This window comes from Pipistrellus hanaki (genome assembly GCF_964339955.1).
Source record: "Pipistrellus hanaki genome assembly, chromosome: 7".
Lineage (NCBI taxonomy): Eukaryota > Metazoa > Chordata > Mammalia > Chiroptera > Vespertilionidae > Pipistrellus > Pipistrellus hanaki.
Window position 1 is genome coordinate 56411078 of NC_140509.1, and position 17911 is coordinate 56428988.

A 17911-nucleotide genomic window follows, 5' to 3' on the forward strand; every position below is an offset into this window, starting at 1 on the left:
AAAAACACACCAGATTTCAATATATCAGCCAGCTGTGCTAGTCTGCTTTATTTTCTCATTATAATATCTACAAGAATTATAATACATAAGATTTCAAAAAATACCTTAAAACAAAGGCTGTAAAGACTCTCTGATAGGAAATCATTTGTAGATAGGTATTTTGACTTCATAGCAAGAGCTCACTTAAATTTATTTTGTAAACTAGTTTTCTTTCTACCTAATGTATTTATGTCTAATACATTTTGGAGGGGAGAAAATGAAGGATGTCTTTGTTCAATTTCTCCTATTTCGTTCCCTTCTTAAAATAGCAGGTGCAATTGACAAAGGAAGGTTCTTTAAATATAGCTCATATTTTCCTTTTCAAGGAGAAAAGATGAATACATTAAAGCCGCTATACGCTGCTAATCATTAATGAATGTCTCAGCAAAATACCAAGTCTATGCTCATTTTTTTATTCATCTCATTACCTCGATTCCCCCTTATCATGTTCCTCCCTTTCCTGAGGACACAGATGTAGCTCCAAACAGGGGAGAGTTCACATAGCATTTATGTGTGGCGTCTGGGGCAGGGGTCTTTGTAAACGGCCATGCGGGCTGCACACTGCAAACCCCGGTCTATGAGCACTATGGCCCTGAGACCGCCAGTGAGCACCTATGAGAGCACACGGGTGGCCCTGCTGAGGCTGCGGCGGGTTCTCCCCGGTGACGTTAGGGAAGCTCAGGCACCGGGAGGAAGGACTCTGGGGGCAAACAATGCCTTTCTCCTGAGAGTAAAGGTCTGCCCCTCAGATTTCCCCCCAGCTATTATGGCAGGCATAACGTCAGGATCAAAGCTGTCTTCTGAGCGGTATGGATTGTGGAAGGGGAGGAGACAGCATCAGGAGACCTACACTACCGTGAACTGGGTATTGGTTCACTCTTTTTGAAATTCTCCTGTGAGGGGGCGGGATTCAGATGCCAACACAATTTCCTCTCCTCTTCACTTTATTGGAGGGAATGTCGGAATGTCCAAACTAAGCAGGTATGATGAACTAAAAGAATAAAGGAATTACTATCACTCTAGTTTTTATTTTTTACTGAGTTACTGTAACAGTTCAGGCTTCTTTTAAGACAACAGACAAGGCCATGCGTGATACATGAGCATTTATGTGTGGACTCGGCAGTTTCCGCGTTTCACTGCCTCCTATGGTGAACTCATTGCGGTCACTGGGCCACGTCTGGAACCACCAGAAAAGTAGACCATCTTTGTTCTTTAGTTGCTCACCTCCGTGGAATAGTACCGAGGACTGGTTAGCCTAAGTCTGAACCCTTTTCTGTCGTGATGAACACACCAGGGTTTCACATAGTTTCTCTAACGTCTGTTGAGATGTGAAATGAGAGGTCATAGGCTTCCTGTAACAACAGGGGTCCTACTCACTCTCTCGACTTCAATGGCTCTTCTAATTCCAACAACACCAGATGGGACCGTCCCCCCACGTTCCCGACCTCCTCGATGTCTCTGAAAGGCCTCCCAAATACAACATCCACAACTTATCTCCCCACGGTCCTGCTTCTTTCTCAGAGGGTGCCGCCTTGTAACTGCCTGGCTGATGGAAGCAGCACACGGACATCCTCCTGGCCTGGATGCTGTGTGTATCTGTCCTCCGCGGTGCACGCAGGCAGCCACACAGAGCCCGCCGACAGGAGGAGCTCAATACGTCTTCACTGAGGCACCTCTGGCCCTGCTGCTCTGTCATTCTGCACAGAGTCCACGTCACTGCCCTCACGCGCATCCTCGCTCACGCACTGTCACCTGCCTGGACTCCTGCAGGGGCCTTCCACCTGGGCCCGCCTGTCTCTCCTCCCCACTCTCCGCCTCCTCTATGATCCCGGGCCTGCCCTCCTTTGCTCTCCTGCCCCACTCCCACCTCTATGACCTCTGACTGCTCTTACCCACTGCAGGGCCGTGGGACGGGCCGTTCTCTTTGTCTCAAGTCCTCACCCCACTCCCACCCCGGGGCTCACTCCTGCTCCGCCTGGTTACCTGCACAGGGAAGCTTTGCCTGAGCACCAGGACGAGGAAAGGCTCCTTAGCGTTTTGCTGCCAGAGTGTCTTACTCTTTGTAGCTGTTACTATTCAAGTGCAAGCAATGTGTTGCAGGTATCCCCACCTTCTTAAACCTTGAGTTAAGACACTCCGCTATTATGGGAGACCAACACTAGTACCTGCTTTCCCTAACCAAAAGGAATCCGAGGAGGGGTTTCACTTTTACAGAAAAAGCGGGAAAGCAAAAATAGCGATCCTGTTTGTTTTGCCGAGAGCGTTTTGGAAGCGGCGCACACGCAGAGCAGCAGGAGCGGCCGACGAGCTCCTTGCCAGGGAACTCCGCTCAGCATCTCGGCGTCACGCCGCCTGCGCTCCGAGCTGCGCCTGGGAGCACCTGTGCTTCATCTCCATCGATTTTGTGCATCCGTTAGCAAGATGTGTCCCGAGGTGACTGCTGCTTTGCTTCACGCCACTTAGGCTTACACACGGCTTCATTTTTTGAAAGCGGGGAACCTGGAGCTGCCTGAACGGTGACTCTCGGCAGATACAGTCCTGGGTCTTTCCGGATGGCCAGCATCGCCCCAGGACAGCCCGGCCTCCCGGGCCCGGGAGCAGCTAGATGAAGAGGTGCTGAGTGAACAACTGAACCCCCACTTCTTCTAGGGCTCATTACCAATTTCCTGCTTTCTGGGGAGGCCTCCTCTCCTTGTCCTCGGCGACCAGCTGGGAGCCCTTTTAAGAGGCTAACAATTGCCAAGTACAGTAGGAAAAGCATCTGTCGCATACTACCGACGCAAAAAAACTCCTGGAAAACCCTGTGCTTTTGGTGCCAAATGAAGTGTTTAGATCCTCTTTGGGTCCGAGTGAGACTGTCGGAGGTGGAGGGAGCCCCCGACCGCTCTGTGAAGTGTGCAGCCGGGAGGTGAGGTGGTTGTATCAGTGGAAAGATGACGTGGCCAGAGGCCTTGGAAGTGCTCCCAGCAAAAGAAAGCAGGAAATCCTTTTCTTCATAGACTAGGGTGAAAGCAGGTGACTGGACATCGATCGATCGATCGATCGGTCAACCGACGGGGCCGTGGTCTCTCCCATTTAAATAAGGTTAATAATCATCTATGTTTTCAGCAAGACAAAGGAGAGGGTTGTGGATGTATTCTGCTATCAAAGTTTTCCCACTAAACAACAACCCCTCCTCCCCCAACTGGGCCGGTTTTGTTCTCTCTCTTCCCACCATCAGTATTTCTGTAGTTTTCTCATATGCTCGGCCCTGTCCTCAGTGCCGGGCGAACCCAACCTCTGGCTCTCTTGGAGCCTGCAGCCTTGTTTGGGAAGGAGATAAGATAAACGAGCGGCCATTATGCCTGTCAGACAGCAACAAGAGCCATAGCGAATAACAGAATGAGCTACAAGGACAGATTCTGTGGGCTCTGCAGTCACAGTAAAACCTTGGGATGCCACCCTACGTGTGACAGGAAGCCGCTGGGGTGTGTGAGCAGAAGTGTGATGACATCCCACCTCATCCCTTCGCCCTGCCTCTGAAACATGGCACATAACATTGTTACCTTGAGAACGATTTGTGAGGAGACAGAATGTGAAAAGCATTCCGACTTTTCAAAACTCTCAAAAAGCGTCGTGACATTTCAGGGCCCATGGGTGTCTGTTAGCAATTAGCAACTGGGTAGATTATACTTCTATTGTCACGTCTGTCATCGTGTTTGTCTAACTTGTGCTGGCTCTAGACATGTTTATGCTATTTTCTCCCACTTTCCCATTTGAATAACACTAATAATCTCAGGGACAAAATAGTGAAAAGCCTCCTCCAGGCCTGTGTGAAGCTCAGACATTTCTATGAGAAACGTCCTTCCTGATGTGATTCCTTTCTTTGTAAGCATTTCCTTTGTTCCGCTGTCCGCTCTTCTTCCTTCTCCCACTCTAATTACAAGTGTCCAGGGACCTCAGTGTTGCAGACTCCTCTCTCTCTCATTGCTTGTTCCCCTGAGGAACACCCTCTCTCGGGGCTAGCCCTGCCCATCATCTCTATTGAATGGGGCTGGACACGCCACACACGTTGTTTATCATCTGAAGTCTTTTTTTTTTTTTTTTTAAATATATATATTTTTTTTTACTGAGAGGAAGAGAGAGGGATAGAGAGTTAGAAACATCGATGAGAGAGAATCATTGATCAGCTGCCTCTTGCACACCCCCCACCGGGGATGTGCCCGCAACCAAGGCACATGCCCTTGCCTGGAATCGAACCTGGGACCTTTCAGTCCACAGGCCGACGCTCTATCCACTGAGCCAAACCCATTAGGGCTGAAGTCTTCTTTTTTGATCTGCAAATGTCTAAGTGACAAAGTCTCAAACGTGGCAACTATGAACCTAAATCGACTTTTCACCAAATCCTTTTATTATGAATAAGACATTTTGTTATAAAGGAGATTCTTTTAGTGGGTAAAGGATGCTCCTAAATGACTAACTTGCAAAGTTTATCCTCACTTTAATTTTTTAGAATGCAAATGAAGTCCCTTTCTCACTCTTTTCTGGGGATAGATCCCCATTCTGCCAGGCTTCACGCTGAAAACCTAATGTGGGCTGGGACTTCTTCCTGTCCTTGAACCTCTGCTCTGATCTACAATAGCATCAGCATCTACTGTTCCCTCTTTGACACTTCTCTCAAATTTGCCCTTTCTTGTTAAGCTCTCTGCCAAAACTTGGTTGGGGTCCTCATCCGTCATAAAGCCCTCCTTCCGTGGTGCCCTGCCTCCAGCTCACTGTCCATCCAACCACAGATGATGGCACAGGTCCGCCTCTAACCAGTTTTCCAACCGATCCACCAATTCAAACCTGGGTTGTTCAAGGGTCAGCTCCACAGTTGGGAATCTGTGTTTTGGAATCTGTGTGTTTGACTATAATTATACAAAGATTTTTCAATGGTGTAGGAGACGGGCATCCCTAACCCTCATGTTGTTCAGGGTCAGCTGAATGGCTTTTAACCTCAGCTTCGTAATGCCCTGCCCCAAGCATATAGGGGGCTCCCTACTGCATTAAATCAAAATCCTCCACCTCATTTTCATGGACCCACATACCCATTCAACTTTGGTTCTTGCTACCCCACACAGTTCCTCTAGTTCAGTTTGCTTCCCCATAACCTGTACGTGCACTTGGCATAATCATACTCGCTTCTTACACATTACCTAGTTCTAAATGCCTTCTCTGCTTCCACCCACTTAACTAAAGCCTGTTCAGCTCAAGTCTCCTTCATGAAGTCATCTGTGATTTCTCCTGCCTTCACTGGCCTCTCTCATGTGCTTGGGGCCAACACTATAAACAATGCTCGACCATAGAAACTTCACAAAAGCTAAACATGTATTGAATGCTTATTGTCAGGCATCATGCTAAGTGCTTTCACATAGGAGGTTGATATTGATTACAGTCCTGTTCTATAAATAAGAAAACTGAACAGAGACAAAATGACATACCAAAGGATAGGTGGGAATGGTGGAATGGGGTTTTGAACCAAAGGAGTCTGGCTTGAGAGCTTAAGCTTAACTTAAACATGACACACTATGCGGCCATTCCTATGTCTCCAACATGTCTTCCTACCAGTGCTACATGTGTTACTTTTATCTCTTTAAATAGAATGGAAGGCCTTTAGGTTGGAGACCATGCTTTACACTTAAGTTTCTCCATAGTACTTTGCTTGAGGCTGGTTAGACCAAAACTGCTCAATAAATGTTCTAATTGGCTAAAGGGCCAACCTAGCAATGTATCTAACACTCCGATGGCCAAAGAAATTTTCTCCCTTTATACAGATTTCATCAAACTGAATAAAGAAGAGTGACAGTGCAGCAGTGTAACCAACTAGTAATCGCACTCTAGTTCAGTCTGACTGAATGCTCTCATTTTTAAGGTGAAAACAGGATGACCAGCACATCCCAGCCCCCAGCCCCTCCATTCCGGTTAATAAAGGTCCTTTCTTCCCAATGGCCAGGGTATTTGCTTTCTCCTACCCCTAACAGAAACAGTTCTCCCTTGACTGGTTACTTGCTGTACTTTATGCATCTTCATACATTAAGATGATGGCAGTGGCATTTCAAAAGCGCGGAGGAGGATGGCAGAGACTTTTGCTCCCAAGTCTAGCTCCCACACCAAGTGTGTGTAAATCTCCAGAGAACAGGGCTTCCTAGCGAACACCTTCAGTGACCATGCAAAGAGGCCCTTCTGTGGGCTGAGCAGGCTGAGGGGTCGCTGTGGGAGGTCTAGGGGCCTCATTTAGGAAAGGAGCTCCAGGGTCCAGCAGATCTGGTTGGCACGCCAGATTTCCTGGGTGACCATTTAAAACCTCCCTCAGTCTCAGTCTTCTTATTTGTAAATCGGGGATGCCGATACCCTCATAAGGTTGTAGTTGGAATTATAAATAACTTGAGGGGCTCAGCACAGACCAGACACCTTGTAATAGCTAAATAAATGCCAGATATTATTTTCTCTGGGCAGTAGTGCAAAGGCTCTCCAAACTTCAGAGAGGGAAAGTGGATGAAGAAAACCCCAAACACTCACTATCAATCACTGAGAACTTACTAAGTGTCCTTAGGCCTCAGCGCAGTGGGAGGGACCCCAAGCATAGGTCACCTCCTACCCTAGGACTTTCCAGGCAGCCGGGGAGACCAAGCTCACCGGCAAACCCAACAGAGAGCTCCTGTGGTGCTGGCTTCAGGAAGAAGAGAGGAGAAGAGGAACTGCACGGAGCCCTGGGTTGAGGTGGCCACATGGAAATGCTACAGTATGACCCTGGTTCTCACAGGGGGGTGGGGGAGAGGGGGGGAGGCTCAGGGCGGGGTCAGGACAGGCCCGGGTGGGGCCCAGCTCACAATATAAGCTCTTGCTGGAGAGCTGGGCTGTCAAGCCTATTTTTTTTTTTTTTTATTTTTTTTTTGGTCCTGGTTACCAGGCCAATTTCATAGTCCTGTGTCAGAAAATATCCCCTCTGGCTAAGAGCCCGGCGAAGGTTAAAGCAGAAGCAGCAAATCCTTCCTGCAGAGAACACAAGAGCTGCCTCCGCAGCGTTTTCTAGGAGGAAAGGCATCAGGGTCAATAACAGACACTGGTTCTCTGAACCAAAGACCCACCCCGAGCCACAGGCTGCAAGTCATTATATTCAATATGAAGTCCTTCAACTTTAAAGGGACCCTGGGAATAAGCGAAAAGCAGTCACCAGCTCTGCTAATAACAGGAAGCTGATTCCACGGGGAAGTGGCAGGATGAGGGCAGGATATCCTGGGAAAGAGGTGAAATCAGAGTAGGAACTTTGTGGTTATGCAAACAAAACAATGATTTCAAACGCAATAAAACCTGGCAGGGCAAAGCTCAGAACTTTCGCACCAGCCAAAGGAATGACTTTCACATTTCCTAAGTGTGTCCGGAGTAATACAAGTGTGTGTTTTCCAGTCATTCCTGGTGCCACATTCTGCTGAAACTTCTACTCTACGTTCATAAGGTCTTAGCATCCTGTCTTAAAGATAAAACTAAATGACAAGTAAAGGATACAATGGAGTGAGATGATATTTCGTCTGAAACACACAACGGAGGGCGGGATGTCTGGGAAGAAAGGAGATGGGAATAGGGAAGAGTGCTATCCACAGGTGGGACAGAGGAGGGACAGGTTGGGCCAAGGAAGACAAGAACCAAGGATGAGAGGCAAGGCCTGAACATGCACACGGACAAAGGTGGGTTCGCTAGCACAGATCCAGTGGGTGGAGCTGAATCCGAAGAAGAACGTTCTGATGCACAGCCCCAGTGGGGCAAACCTAGCGCTGTGGACTTTCAGCCCGGACAGAGTCAGGGCGCTTGTGTGCAGGGCTCCCTCGGGTGCTGCTCACAGGGATGAGAACTCAGACCCAAGTAGTAAATGGATGGAGCTCAACACAGAAAGCATTCCAAGAATCCAGCCATCCTGGAAGGGCCAATCTGACATCATGTGGCATGAGTGCCAGGCAGCAAGGATGAGCACTGAGGTGGGGGCACTGCCTGGAACAGCTGGTGTCAGACGGAGGGTTTGGATGGGAGTTAGGAAGACATGGAAGGGAGAGAGGCGACACAGACAATAGCCACTTTGGGTGGCTTTTTCCAACCGCCCCTCCCCGCTCCCAGGGAGCCGGGTGTGAGGCTGCGGTGCACCCTCCTTTGGCAGGGAGACACAGAGGCTTCAAAATGGGGCCAGTTTTCCTATGCGCTGCCGCCCAGTTATCCAGTCGATGCAAAGGCAGGAGTTCCTTTGGCAGCCAAGCAAGACAAGGAAGCCAAGTGACATTTTTGATGTTTGATGGCAGTCTGCGGTTCCTATTTACACACTTTAAAATCACAGAGGGTGACCATCTGCTTCCTTCTTGCTGATTACGAGGAAATGTGGGGTGCAGAGACCAACGACTGGCTCTTGACCACTCAGAAACCACCACCAGATTGCTCTGCTCAAGACAGTCCAGAGGAGAAGGCATCCGCTCGGGGTACAGGGAGGACTGCCCGGGGCAGATAGAGGAAAGGAATTCAGACGAGAGGCTCTCCTCAGCGACCAGTCCCATCTGTGCCCCTGGGCAGTCAGGGCACCGCCCCACGGTGGGAGTGGAAGAAATGAGCCCTCCCCCCCAACAAAACAAAACAAAACAAAACAAAACAAAACAAAACAAAACAGTTTTAAGCTTAAAGAAGAGCCCAGTAGGCAAGGGTGAGCTGAAATCCCTTTCTTTTCACCTTGAGTCCTTTCTCCCAGGGAAAGGATGGTCTGCCCTCTCCTTCTCCCTCTCCCTCTCCCTGCGGTCTGATCCCTAGCCCTGGGGTAACCCGGCCCGGCAGCTCGGCTGGGGCTCAGCAGACACACAAAGCGTCCCTCTCCCTTGAAACACGGTGGAAGCCAGGCACTGAGAGCGGCAGAATACAAATGAGGGCGCTTTCCTCCCTAGCGACAGGAGGGCACCAAACTCCGGTCTGGGAGGATTGATGAGAACCAGGCTCGGCTCAGGCTGCAACCCGTCCGCTCGGCAGGAATGATGGCTCCAGCCCGGCCACCAGCAGGCGTTCTGCGGGAACCCCCAGCTCTCACCAGACGGCCCCTGGGGACCGTGTGTGGTCAGTTCAAACAAACGCGCTTCCTGCTCGGTACTTAAAACAATGGCCGCCTTGGAAAGGGTTTGCTTGTTGTTAAAGGATGGTTTGCTTCTCTAGCATGGGGAGAATTAGATTAAATTCAATAATTAACTTCCCCTGCCCCCCCCCTTCCCCCCTCCCTGCACACACACACACACACACACACACACACACACACACACACTTGCTGTTCAGCACGCTGTGTGGGAACTGCAGTGCTGTTGCTGGCAGAGAACAAGAAACGCATGTGCGGCCAGGGGCAGAGGGAGGGCACCGCCTGGCGAGATCAGCCTTGATCTGCCGCGGGATTACAGGGGCCTCCGAAGAGCTGATTAAGAATTCTGCAGGAGCCCTTGAGCTGGAAAGCTGGCGTTCTGAGCCTGATAATCCCCAGGCGCAGTAACAAAGGAAGGACAGGAACTGAATTCACAGCTCAGAGCTGTGAAATTCAACATATGAAAGAAATAGGGACCCGCGTCTTCCTGACTGTGTTTGTCAACCTAGCTGCCTGCTTGTTTGTGTTAAATGGCTACTGTGCGTTTTGAATCCAAAATCTGATTCTATTTAATTAGTACAGGCATCTGGGATATCTAATACACAAAGAGTTATTAAAGTAACAAATCTTTCTAAAATATGTTCTCCATGAAAGAATGTGTTAATTTATGCAGTAACAATTTTTTTTAACATGAAATAATTAATATGAAAACTGCAACAATTATGAATTCTTTGCAGTCTAATTTATACGCAAAATTTCCTCCAGATAATACTCTTTTCAATGTAAACCCTCAGTACTGACAGCATCTGAAGAGACACGTTATTCTTTTTCTATTTCATACCCAAATCGAAACTTACAGCAGGTCTTATACAACGTCCAGAATGCCCGTTTCTATGTACATTCTGAAATCCAGTGATTAAATTGCCTTGACATTCGCTTCCACAACAATGATCTTGTCCTTAACTTAGATCTTAAAATAAACCCCAAACACAGAGCGGCTCTATGTTCCTGTCTTTGTGATGATTCCAATCAGGAGAGGAAAGGGTTAAGGAGGCAGGTCCTTGTGAAAGAGCCTGATGGGAGCCAGTCAGGAAAGACCACGGAGGTGTGTGCATTTGTGTGTGAGTGTGTGTATCAGAGAGAGAGAGAGAGAGAGAGAGAGAGAGAGAGAGAGAGAGAGAGAGAAAGCGCGCGAGCGAGCTGTCAAATAACGAAATAACATTTTTTTCTCTTAAAAGATTGATTCTTCTGTATTGATTACAGTCATTTTCTTAAAAAAATTTTAAGTAAGAAAATAAAGATCATTTTCAAGGAAAATATACATAAAACATACAAAAGTCAGATTATGAGAATGGCTTTTATATTTCAGAACCCCCAAAGAACTTTTAGAGACAGCCCATTTAATTCTCATGTTAATTATGTGAGGCAATTATTTTAATCTCCATTTTACAGATGCTAAAACGAGGGTCAAATGGTTAGGTCAGTGGTTGGCAAACCACGGCTCTCGAGCCCCATGCGGCTCTTTGGCTCCTTGAGTGTGGCTCTTCCACAAAATACCACGCACGTACAGTGCGATTGAAACTTAATGGCCCATGCGCAGAAGTCAGTTTTCGGCCTGGGCTCGTCTATTTTGAAGAAGTGGCGTTAGAACACTAAAGGGGTCAGAGAGCCGCATGTGGCTCTCGAGCCACGGTTTGCTGACCACTGGGTTAAGTGATTTGTCTGGGGACAGCGCACCTGTAAGTGACAGAGCTAGTGCAAACCCGGGCTCCTAACCTGTAACCGCAGGCTCGTCAGTCTCCCCAGGCCGCCTCAGCAGCACTGGGAACAGCAATGCCAGGCTTGCTCTATGGCTTAACCATGCCACCCCTTCAGATATACCCGATAAATCGGAGGACGTACATCTGCCACCACACAGCTTAATTCATAATAGCCCCAAACTAGAAATAGCAGTAGAATGGACTCATATAATTGTACAGCGGAATACTACTTAGCACCACGAAGGAAAGAACTACGGTTATATGCAGTGACATGGATGAATCTCACAGACATGATGATGGGTAAGAAGCCAGTCACAAGAGTATAGCTAAGATTCGTTTGTATGGGGTTCAAGTCCAGGCAAAGCGGATCTATGGTGACGGGTGAAGACAGTGGCTACCTCCGGGTGGTTACTGGCTGGAAGGGGGTGAGGAGGTTTGCTAGGGTACTGGGGTATTCCCTGTCTTCATCTGTGGGGGAGGTCAGGTGCACATACAGATGTAAAAATTCACTGAGGGTACACTTCAAATTTATTCTTTTTATGGTTTGTATATTATGATTCCAAAAAAATATGTGTCCACTAGAGCAAGTCATTTTTTTGTTTTGTTTTGTTTTTAAATCTCACCGGAGGCCATTATTTACATTGATTTTTAAAAAGAGAGGGTGGAAGGGAGAGAGAGAGAGAAACATGGATGTGAGACAGACACATGGATTGGGTGCCTCCCACACGCACCCAGACAGGGACAGGAATTGAACCTGCAACCCAGGTACCTGCCCTTGACCAGGAATCGCACCGGCGACCCTCCGGTGCACAGGCTGAAACTTTAACCACTGACCCACACTGGCCAGGGTGAAAAGAAGCCATTCTTATACATAAGCCAGGTGTATCTGAACTTGTAAGGTTTAAATGATGTCTGTTAGCACCGAGTTTCCTGAAAGCCGATGAAGAAAAAAGCACGAGTCTGTCAAGAATTCTCCTGCTGCTTCCTGATGGCGGGAGGGGCTGTGAGTCTGGGAAGTGCAGCTGGGGGACAGCTGCCCATGCTGGCGGTCACAGGAGACAGGTGTGGCTGCAAGTGTGAGGACCCAAGGGCGGACAGGGTCTCTGCGCGCCTGGCTCGGGCATGGCTGGGGTCAGCTGTGGAGTGAGGCTGGGATGGAGGTGCAGTGCTGGGATGGGGAGGCAGCTGGGAACACTCAGGGAGGGTGTAGGCAGCACGGGGTGAAGAGGCCATGGCCAGCTGAGGCAGTGCTGTGGGAGGGCTGGGAGGTGAGGACGGTGGCAGTGGGCACCCTGACTGACCTCTCTGGGCTTCAATCCCTCACTTGGATGTAGCACCACAACCAGCCAAGCTCAATAAACCCCACACTCACCCTCTTTCTCTGAAAATAAGACCACTCCTTTCTGCTATGGGCAGTTCCATTCTCATGATGACTTGCATTAGACTATATGGAAATTAGGTTTGAGTCCTCTCCCCCTTTCCTGAAGAGTGTTTCAGCCTTTCCATGGAGCCTACAATCCATTCTTGCATTTATTATCCAGAAGCTTAGTCCCATGTGGAACATAACAAGAGTAGTTTTTATCTGTCATTCGCCCTGCACTGGATACTATGCTAAATACTTTACATGTATTGTTTTATTTAAAATTTGCAAAAATTAAAGCACAAAGCAGGTAAAATATATTTCCACAACGAAGCAAACTGAGATGTGGCAAAGTTAACTAGCTTGTCCGCGACCCCGGAGGACAGTGCTGCTTTCACGCCTGGCTCCACTTCCGCGATGCTCCCGTGTGTTCCTCCCGTGCCTGCTCCCTGCCCCTGTGCAGTCTCAGGCTTCCTAATTCCAGCAGCTCCCAGCAAGGTCCCTTTTACACACAAAGCCCTCAAATAATGGGCGCTGGCATCACTCAGAGGCCCTGAGCGGTCAGAATTGAGCACAGAGCCTATGACCAAAGAGATCTATAGAGATGCAGCTGCTGCAGCTGCGGAAAGTACAGGGAACAGAACGAGCAGCACCGCGCCATGTCTAGTTGCCTCCAGACTGCTGCTGGCAGAGCATCATCCTCACAGATTCTGGCCTCGTCTTGACCTTCCTCCTCACATGGGGTGGGGCTTCTGGGCGGTGCGGTGGGGTGGGGTGGGGTGGGGTGGTGGGAGGGAGGAGCGCAGGAAGGGCTGTTTGACCCAGGTCCACTTTCCAGTGCTGCGTGTGCCCCGGGAAATGCCATCACAGCCACCCAGCGGGAGGACAGACATTTCAGTGTGCCCTTCAATGGGGAGGTCACAACTGTGCTGAAAACAACTGTCACTCACAGCCCCAAACACCTGTGTTCAGCACATGCTTCAACACTGCCCCCAGCCCATAGTCCCGATGCTGCCTGGCTGTGGCCTGTGGGATCATAAAACCCAACCAGCAAATATCACCGGGCACCTGGGCCGGCTGTGTGGAGGAGCGGCTTCCTCCCAGCAAAAACTTCAGCACGCAGCACGCATGCCATCTGCAGAGCACACTGCAGACACACACCAGGCCTCCTGCCTCGCAAAGAGGCCAGGGCAGGCAGGCCCCTGGGAGGAACTCTGGAAGCAGCCCAGTTGTCCCAGAGCCGGAATAGGAAGGTCTTTTTAACACGCACCCACCACCACCACCACCACCACCACCACCAAACTTTTACATAAAATAAAGGGATAAAGGGACTTATGACTAATCTCAATTTTTAATTTTCTGTTCTTTTAATCACTGTCTGGATCAGAGGCAGTCAATATAGCTTAGGAGGGAAGGGACAGAAGGGCCAGCCACACATAGATTCAAATCCTGCCTCTGCCCTTTCACTAGCTGTGGGACTTCATGTGAGTGACTTAACCCCTCTGAGCCTGTTGCTAGTGTTTCCTGCCCACTGCTCACGTTCTCCCGCTCAGGCCTGGCACTGGTAAGTATATTCCACAAATGCCCCTGCTCCTTCCACTCCCTCTGCTGTAGGGCAGCATTTCTTTTATTCTCCTTGCAAATCCTGGGGCCTCACAGACTTTGTGACTTCCCAACCCCAGTTCAGTTTTCCAGTTCATTTACTTCTTACTTATCTCTTTCCAGACCTTGGCATGGATTTAAAGATATTTGTGAAAGTGATTCCACTTCTAGGAATTTATTTGACAAAACCTGAAACACCAATTAGAAAGAATATATGCACCCCATGTTCATTGCAGCATTATTTACAATAGCCACGATTTGGAGGCAGCCCAAGTGTCCATCAGTAGACGAGTGGATAAAAAAAGTTGTGGCACATTTACATAATGGAATACTACTCTGCTATAAAAAGGAAGAAACTTTTATCCTTTGCAACAGCATGAGTAGATCTGGAGAACATTCTGCTAAGCAAAAGAAGCCAGAGAAAAACAAGTACTATATAATTTCATTCATATGTGGGATTTAATGAATAAAAACTTAATGAACAAACTGAACTACCAAGCAAAATAGAGACAGACTCATACAGCTCTGGTGGCAGGGGTAAGGGTGGGGGATGAAGAAATTGGGAAAAACAAAAGAGAGATAACTCATGGACATGGACAGCAGTGTGGTGATTGCTGGGGTGGAGGGGATGGGTAGAGGTGAGAGAGGGCACAGAGGGGATAAATGGTGATGGAAAAATAAAACATTTTAGGAAGAAAGGGAGAATACTCTTTGTGGAAATTAAGTGAGGAAAACAGCACTCAAATGGTTTGAGGCCAGTCCTTTGAAAGGTGACGGTGGAGGTGAGGGGCCACAGAAAGCAATCAGGACAGCTGAGGGAAGAAAACAGGACTTGAAGGCTGGGTTGGTCGCTGGGCCTGTTCCACAGCAGCCGCAGGTATGAGAGTAACCAGTGAGGGCTCCGCACATGCCTTCCCTTCCCCATGGGCGCTCACCACTCAGGGCCACCGCCAGAGGGGTCCCAAGCTGTCCGACCGGAGCTCAATAGCCAGGCCCTGTCAACAGCACTCCTGCCAGCATCCTCGGGCTTCTGGCCCGGTAACCCTCTCATTTATGGATGGTTCAGGACCACAAATTCCATAAAGCCCAAAGTCCAGGAGAGAAACAAATCCCGGACCAATCCCTCCAGCAACATGAAGGATGCTTACAGGACCAAACAACAAGACTGACTCTCTCTCCCCACGTCCTAAATCAGATATTCATGCCTCACAGCCTTCGCCTGCTCTGCGCTGCTCTGCTCTCCTTCCAGGCTTGTGAGCTGAGATCTGACAGGTTTGCCTCTGGGTAAAGGCTTTCATTTAGGGCCAGGTTTCAGACCCAGTGGTGCTTCAGATCCTCTCAGCTCACCTTGACTCAAAATCACGTCCACATTTTCTCTGGATGCCAGTGCCAACCAAAGCTGTCCGCGTGCCTTTGATTGGAGATCCGCATGCCATCTGGCCCTGCACTGGGGTGTGTGTAATGTGTGGGCATGCTTGCTGTGTGGGCATTTGGCACCAGGACAAGAACTGCCACATGTTGGGGAAATTCAAATAGCCAAGCTGTCCGACCGACACATAATTTTGCATTTGGACAGTGTCTGTGCGAGCCAGGATTTGAGTTTAGCATTTTTCCTCATCACTGGAGACTGCCGAGAATGATAAAAGCAGGGAAGAATTGGCATGAAATGAAAGAATCGAAAAATAAAGAAGAATAAGAATTCTGGAGGTGGCCTTTATGAAATCCAGAAGAAAGCACCGCCCTGTAATATATTCCAGCCACCACTCAGCCTTGCTCAGAATAACCAGCTTTGGTTAAAACAACAACAATGCCTCTTCCTGCAGACACGGGCATTGTATTCCACATGAGGAGCCTACCTGTAATTGCCAACAGACCTTTTAACTCTGCGTGTTTACCTGGTGACCGCTACTCAAAGATATCTGAGGACAGAAAATCACCGTGGGCATTTCCTCCCCGGGGCTCTAAAAGCACCTGACAAGCTGCCCACCGGAGGCTGCTGTTTGAGATATTTTTTCTAGAGGCAAATTCTACAAATCTTTGGAGCGGGTGGGTGGGAGGAGGTAATTAAGGGGAGTTATTTTCAAGTGACTACACGTTCTCTTCTATTTTCCCTCTAAATCCCCTTTTTACTGTCCTTGCTCTGGACCCATCTGAACTCATCAATGGGCGCCTTTGACCCCCAGCTTCTTGTTGGGTTTGGCAGGAGGCCTGGAGGAGGCTGAAGAGTGACCTGGGTGTGAATCCTCCAGACCCACCCCGCTGCCTCTCTCCAATGAAAGTTGGCTTCTCAGCACAGCTGCATCCATCATTCAGGTGCCCGCTGCGCCCGTACTTCTTTGCCTTCAGGCCTCAGGTCCCCTGCTGATACAAGCCTTGGCATATACAGTGGAAGGCACCATGCTCTGCTGGTTTTCTGAAACCCTCCCCATGCCTTTGTAAACAACTCCTTTACTAAATTACCCCACGAGCGTGCCTTCCGCTTTTTGCTGGGATTCTGGTGAAATGACGAGCTGTTGCCTGACTGACTTATTGGCCTTCCACAGCCCTCCTTCAAAAGCCAAGTGTCCCAGGCCTGGACCCTGTGAGAGTGGCACAAACCAGGAGGACCACACCAGTGAACACTCACTCATCGAAAAGAACCATCTCATTCATCTACCGAAACCCACCTCAGCCTCCCACCAGCTGAGTTGTCAAATTCCTGCCAGATAAAAAAGAAGAAGAAGAAAAAAAAACCTATCTGAAGAATGACCTTTCAAACATTTTCTCAAGGAAGGAAAGGGAAGGAGGGAGGAAGGGCTCTGCAGGAAGTGACGTTTTCAACGACGTGGTCACGAGCCATCGTCATCTGAGTGCCTACCTTGTCTGGCTGTGTACTCATTGTCCTCGATCAATCTGGCCAATCCAAAGTCGGCGATCTTGCATATAAGTCCATTCCCCACTAGAATGTTTGCTGACCGCAGATCTCTGTGGATGTAATTCATGCGTTCGATGTAAGCCATTCCTGCAGCAACCTGTGGAAGTGGAGAGAATGGAACCCGTTACACCTTGGCTTGATGTATTTACACATCATTATATCTAAGGCTGGAATCAAGGCACCATGGGGCCTACCTGTGCTGCCATGTCCACTAGATTTGGTAATTTCAGAGCTCTTCCTTCTCCATCTTTTAAGAAGTCAAGCAAACTTCCTATGAAGAAAACAAGAAACCATTTCAATTTAGTCTGAAAGACAAGATGTCCAACAAAGGGCTATGTTTGGCTTTCTTATTAGAAGTAATGAAGTAACTGAACTGAATGATGCCATCGGTGCAAAAGAAAGGTTCATGCCAGAAACACAGAAAAAACTATGCAGTGGAAGGCAGTAGTTTTACCTTTTAAAAATAAACCCTGGTGATGCCATTTCTAAGAACCACAAAAACTTGATGAAACTACAAGAAATGGGACTCGATTCCCTTTTTGTCATAAAGAAGAACATGTGCAGAGCCGGGCCACTTCAGTTGCATTCTCCAATCAACCACCCACGAAAGAGAGATGTGGGGAAAGACCACCCAGTGGTTCCCGAAACGGGGTCCTGGGACCGGCAGGAACAGCATCCCTCAGGGAACGTGTCAGAAATGCAACTCTCAGGCTCCACCCCAGATCTACTGAATCAGAACTCTAGAGGTCAGGACCAGAAGCCTGTATTTTAAGAAGCCCTCTAGGTCTGTGGTCACCAAACTGTGGCTCGTGAGCCACATGTGGCTCTTTGGCCCCTTGAGTGTGGCTCTGCCACAAAATACCACAGCCTGGGCGAGTCTATTTTGAAGAAGTGCGTTAGAAGAAGTTTAAGTTTAAAAAATTTGGCTCTCAAAAGAAATTTCAATCATTGTACTGTTGCTATTTGGCTCTGTTGACGAATGAGTTTGCCGACCACTGCTCTAGGTGATTCTGACACATCGTCAAGTTTGAGAACCGCTGGCCTAGCTTATTTGCAGATTTTAAACCAAGAAAAAAATACCTGAAAGAAAAGAATATCTAAGGAATATAGGGTGGGGCAAA

At 48.6% G+C, this 17911-nt stretch overlaps 1 protein-coding gene across 11 annotated transcripts in view; it reads right to left on the reverse strand.

Moving 5' to 3' along the window:
• FYN (FYN proto-oncogene, Src family tyrosine kinase) overlaps nucleotides 1-17911 on the reverse strand; it is a 206617-nt gene that overhangs the window by 15433 nt on the left and 173273 nt on the right. For all 11 annotated transcript variants that reach the window (XM_084889889.1, XM_084889885.1, XM_084889888.1 and 8 more), the window contains 2 exons: nucleotides 16985-17061; nucleotides 16734-16887 (listed from right to left, as the gene is read on the reverse strand). In XM_084889889.1, the coding sequence (XP_084746015.1) occupies nucleotides 16734-16887; nucleotides 16985-17061 (231 nt within the window). The remainder of the gene's footprint in view (nucleotides 1-16733; nucleotides 16888-16984; nucleotides 17062-17911) is intronic.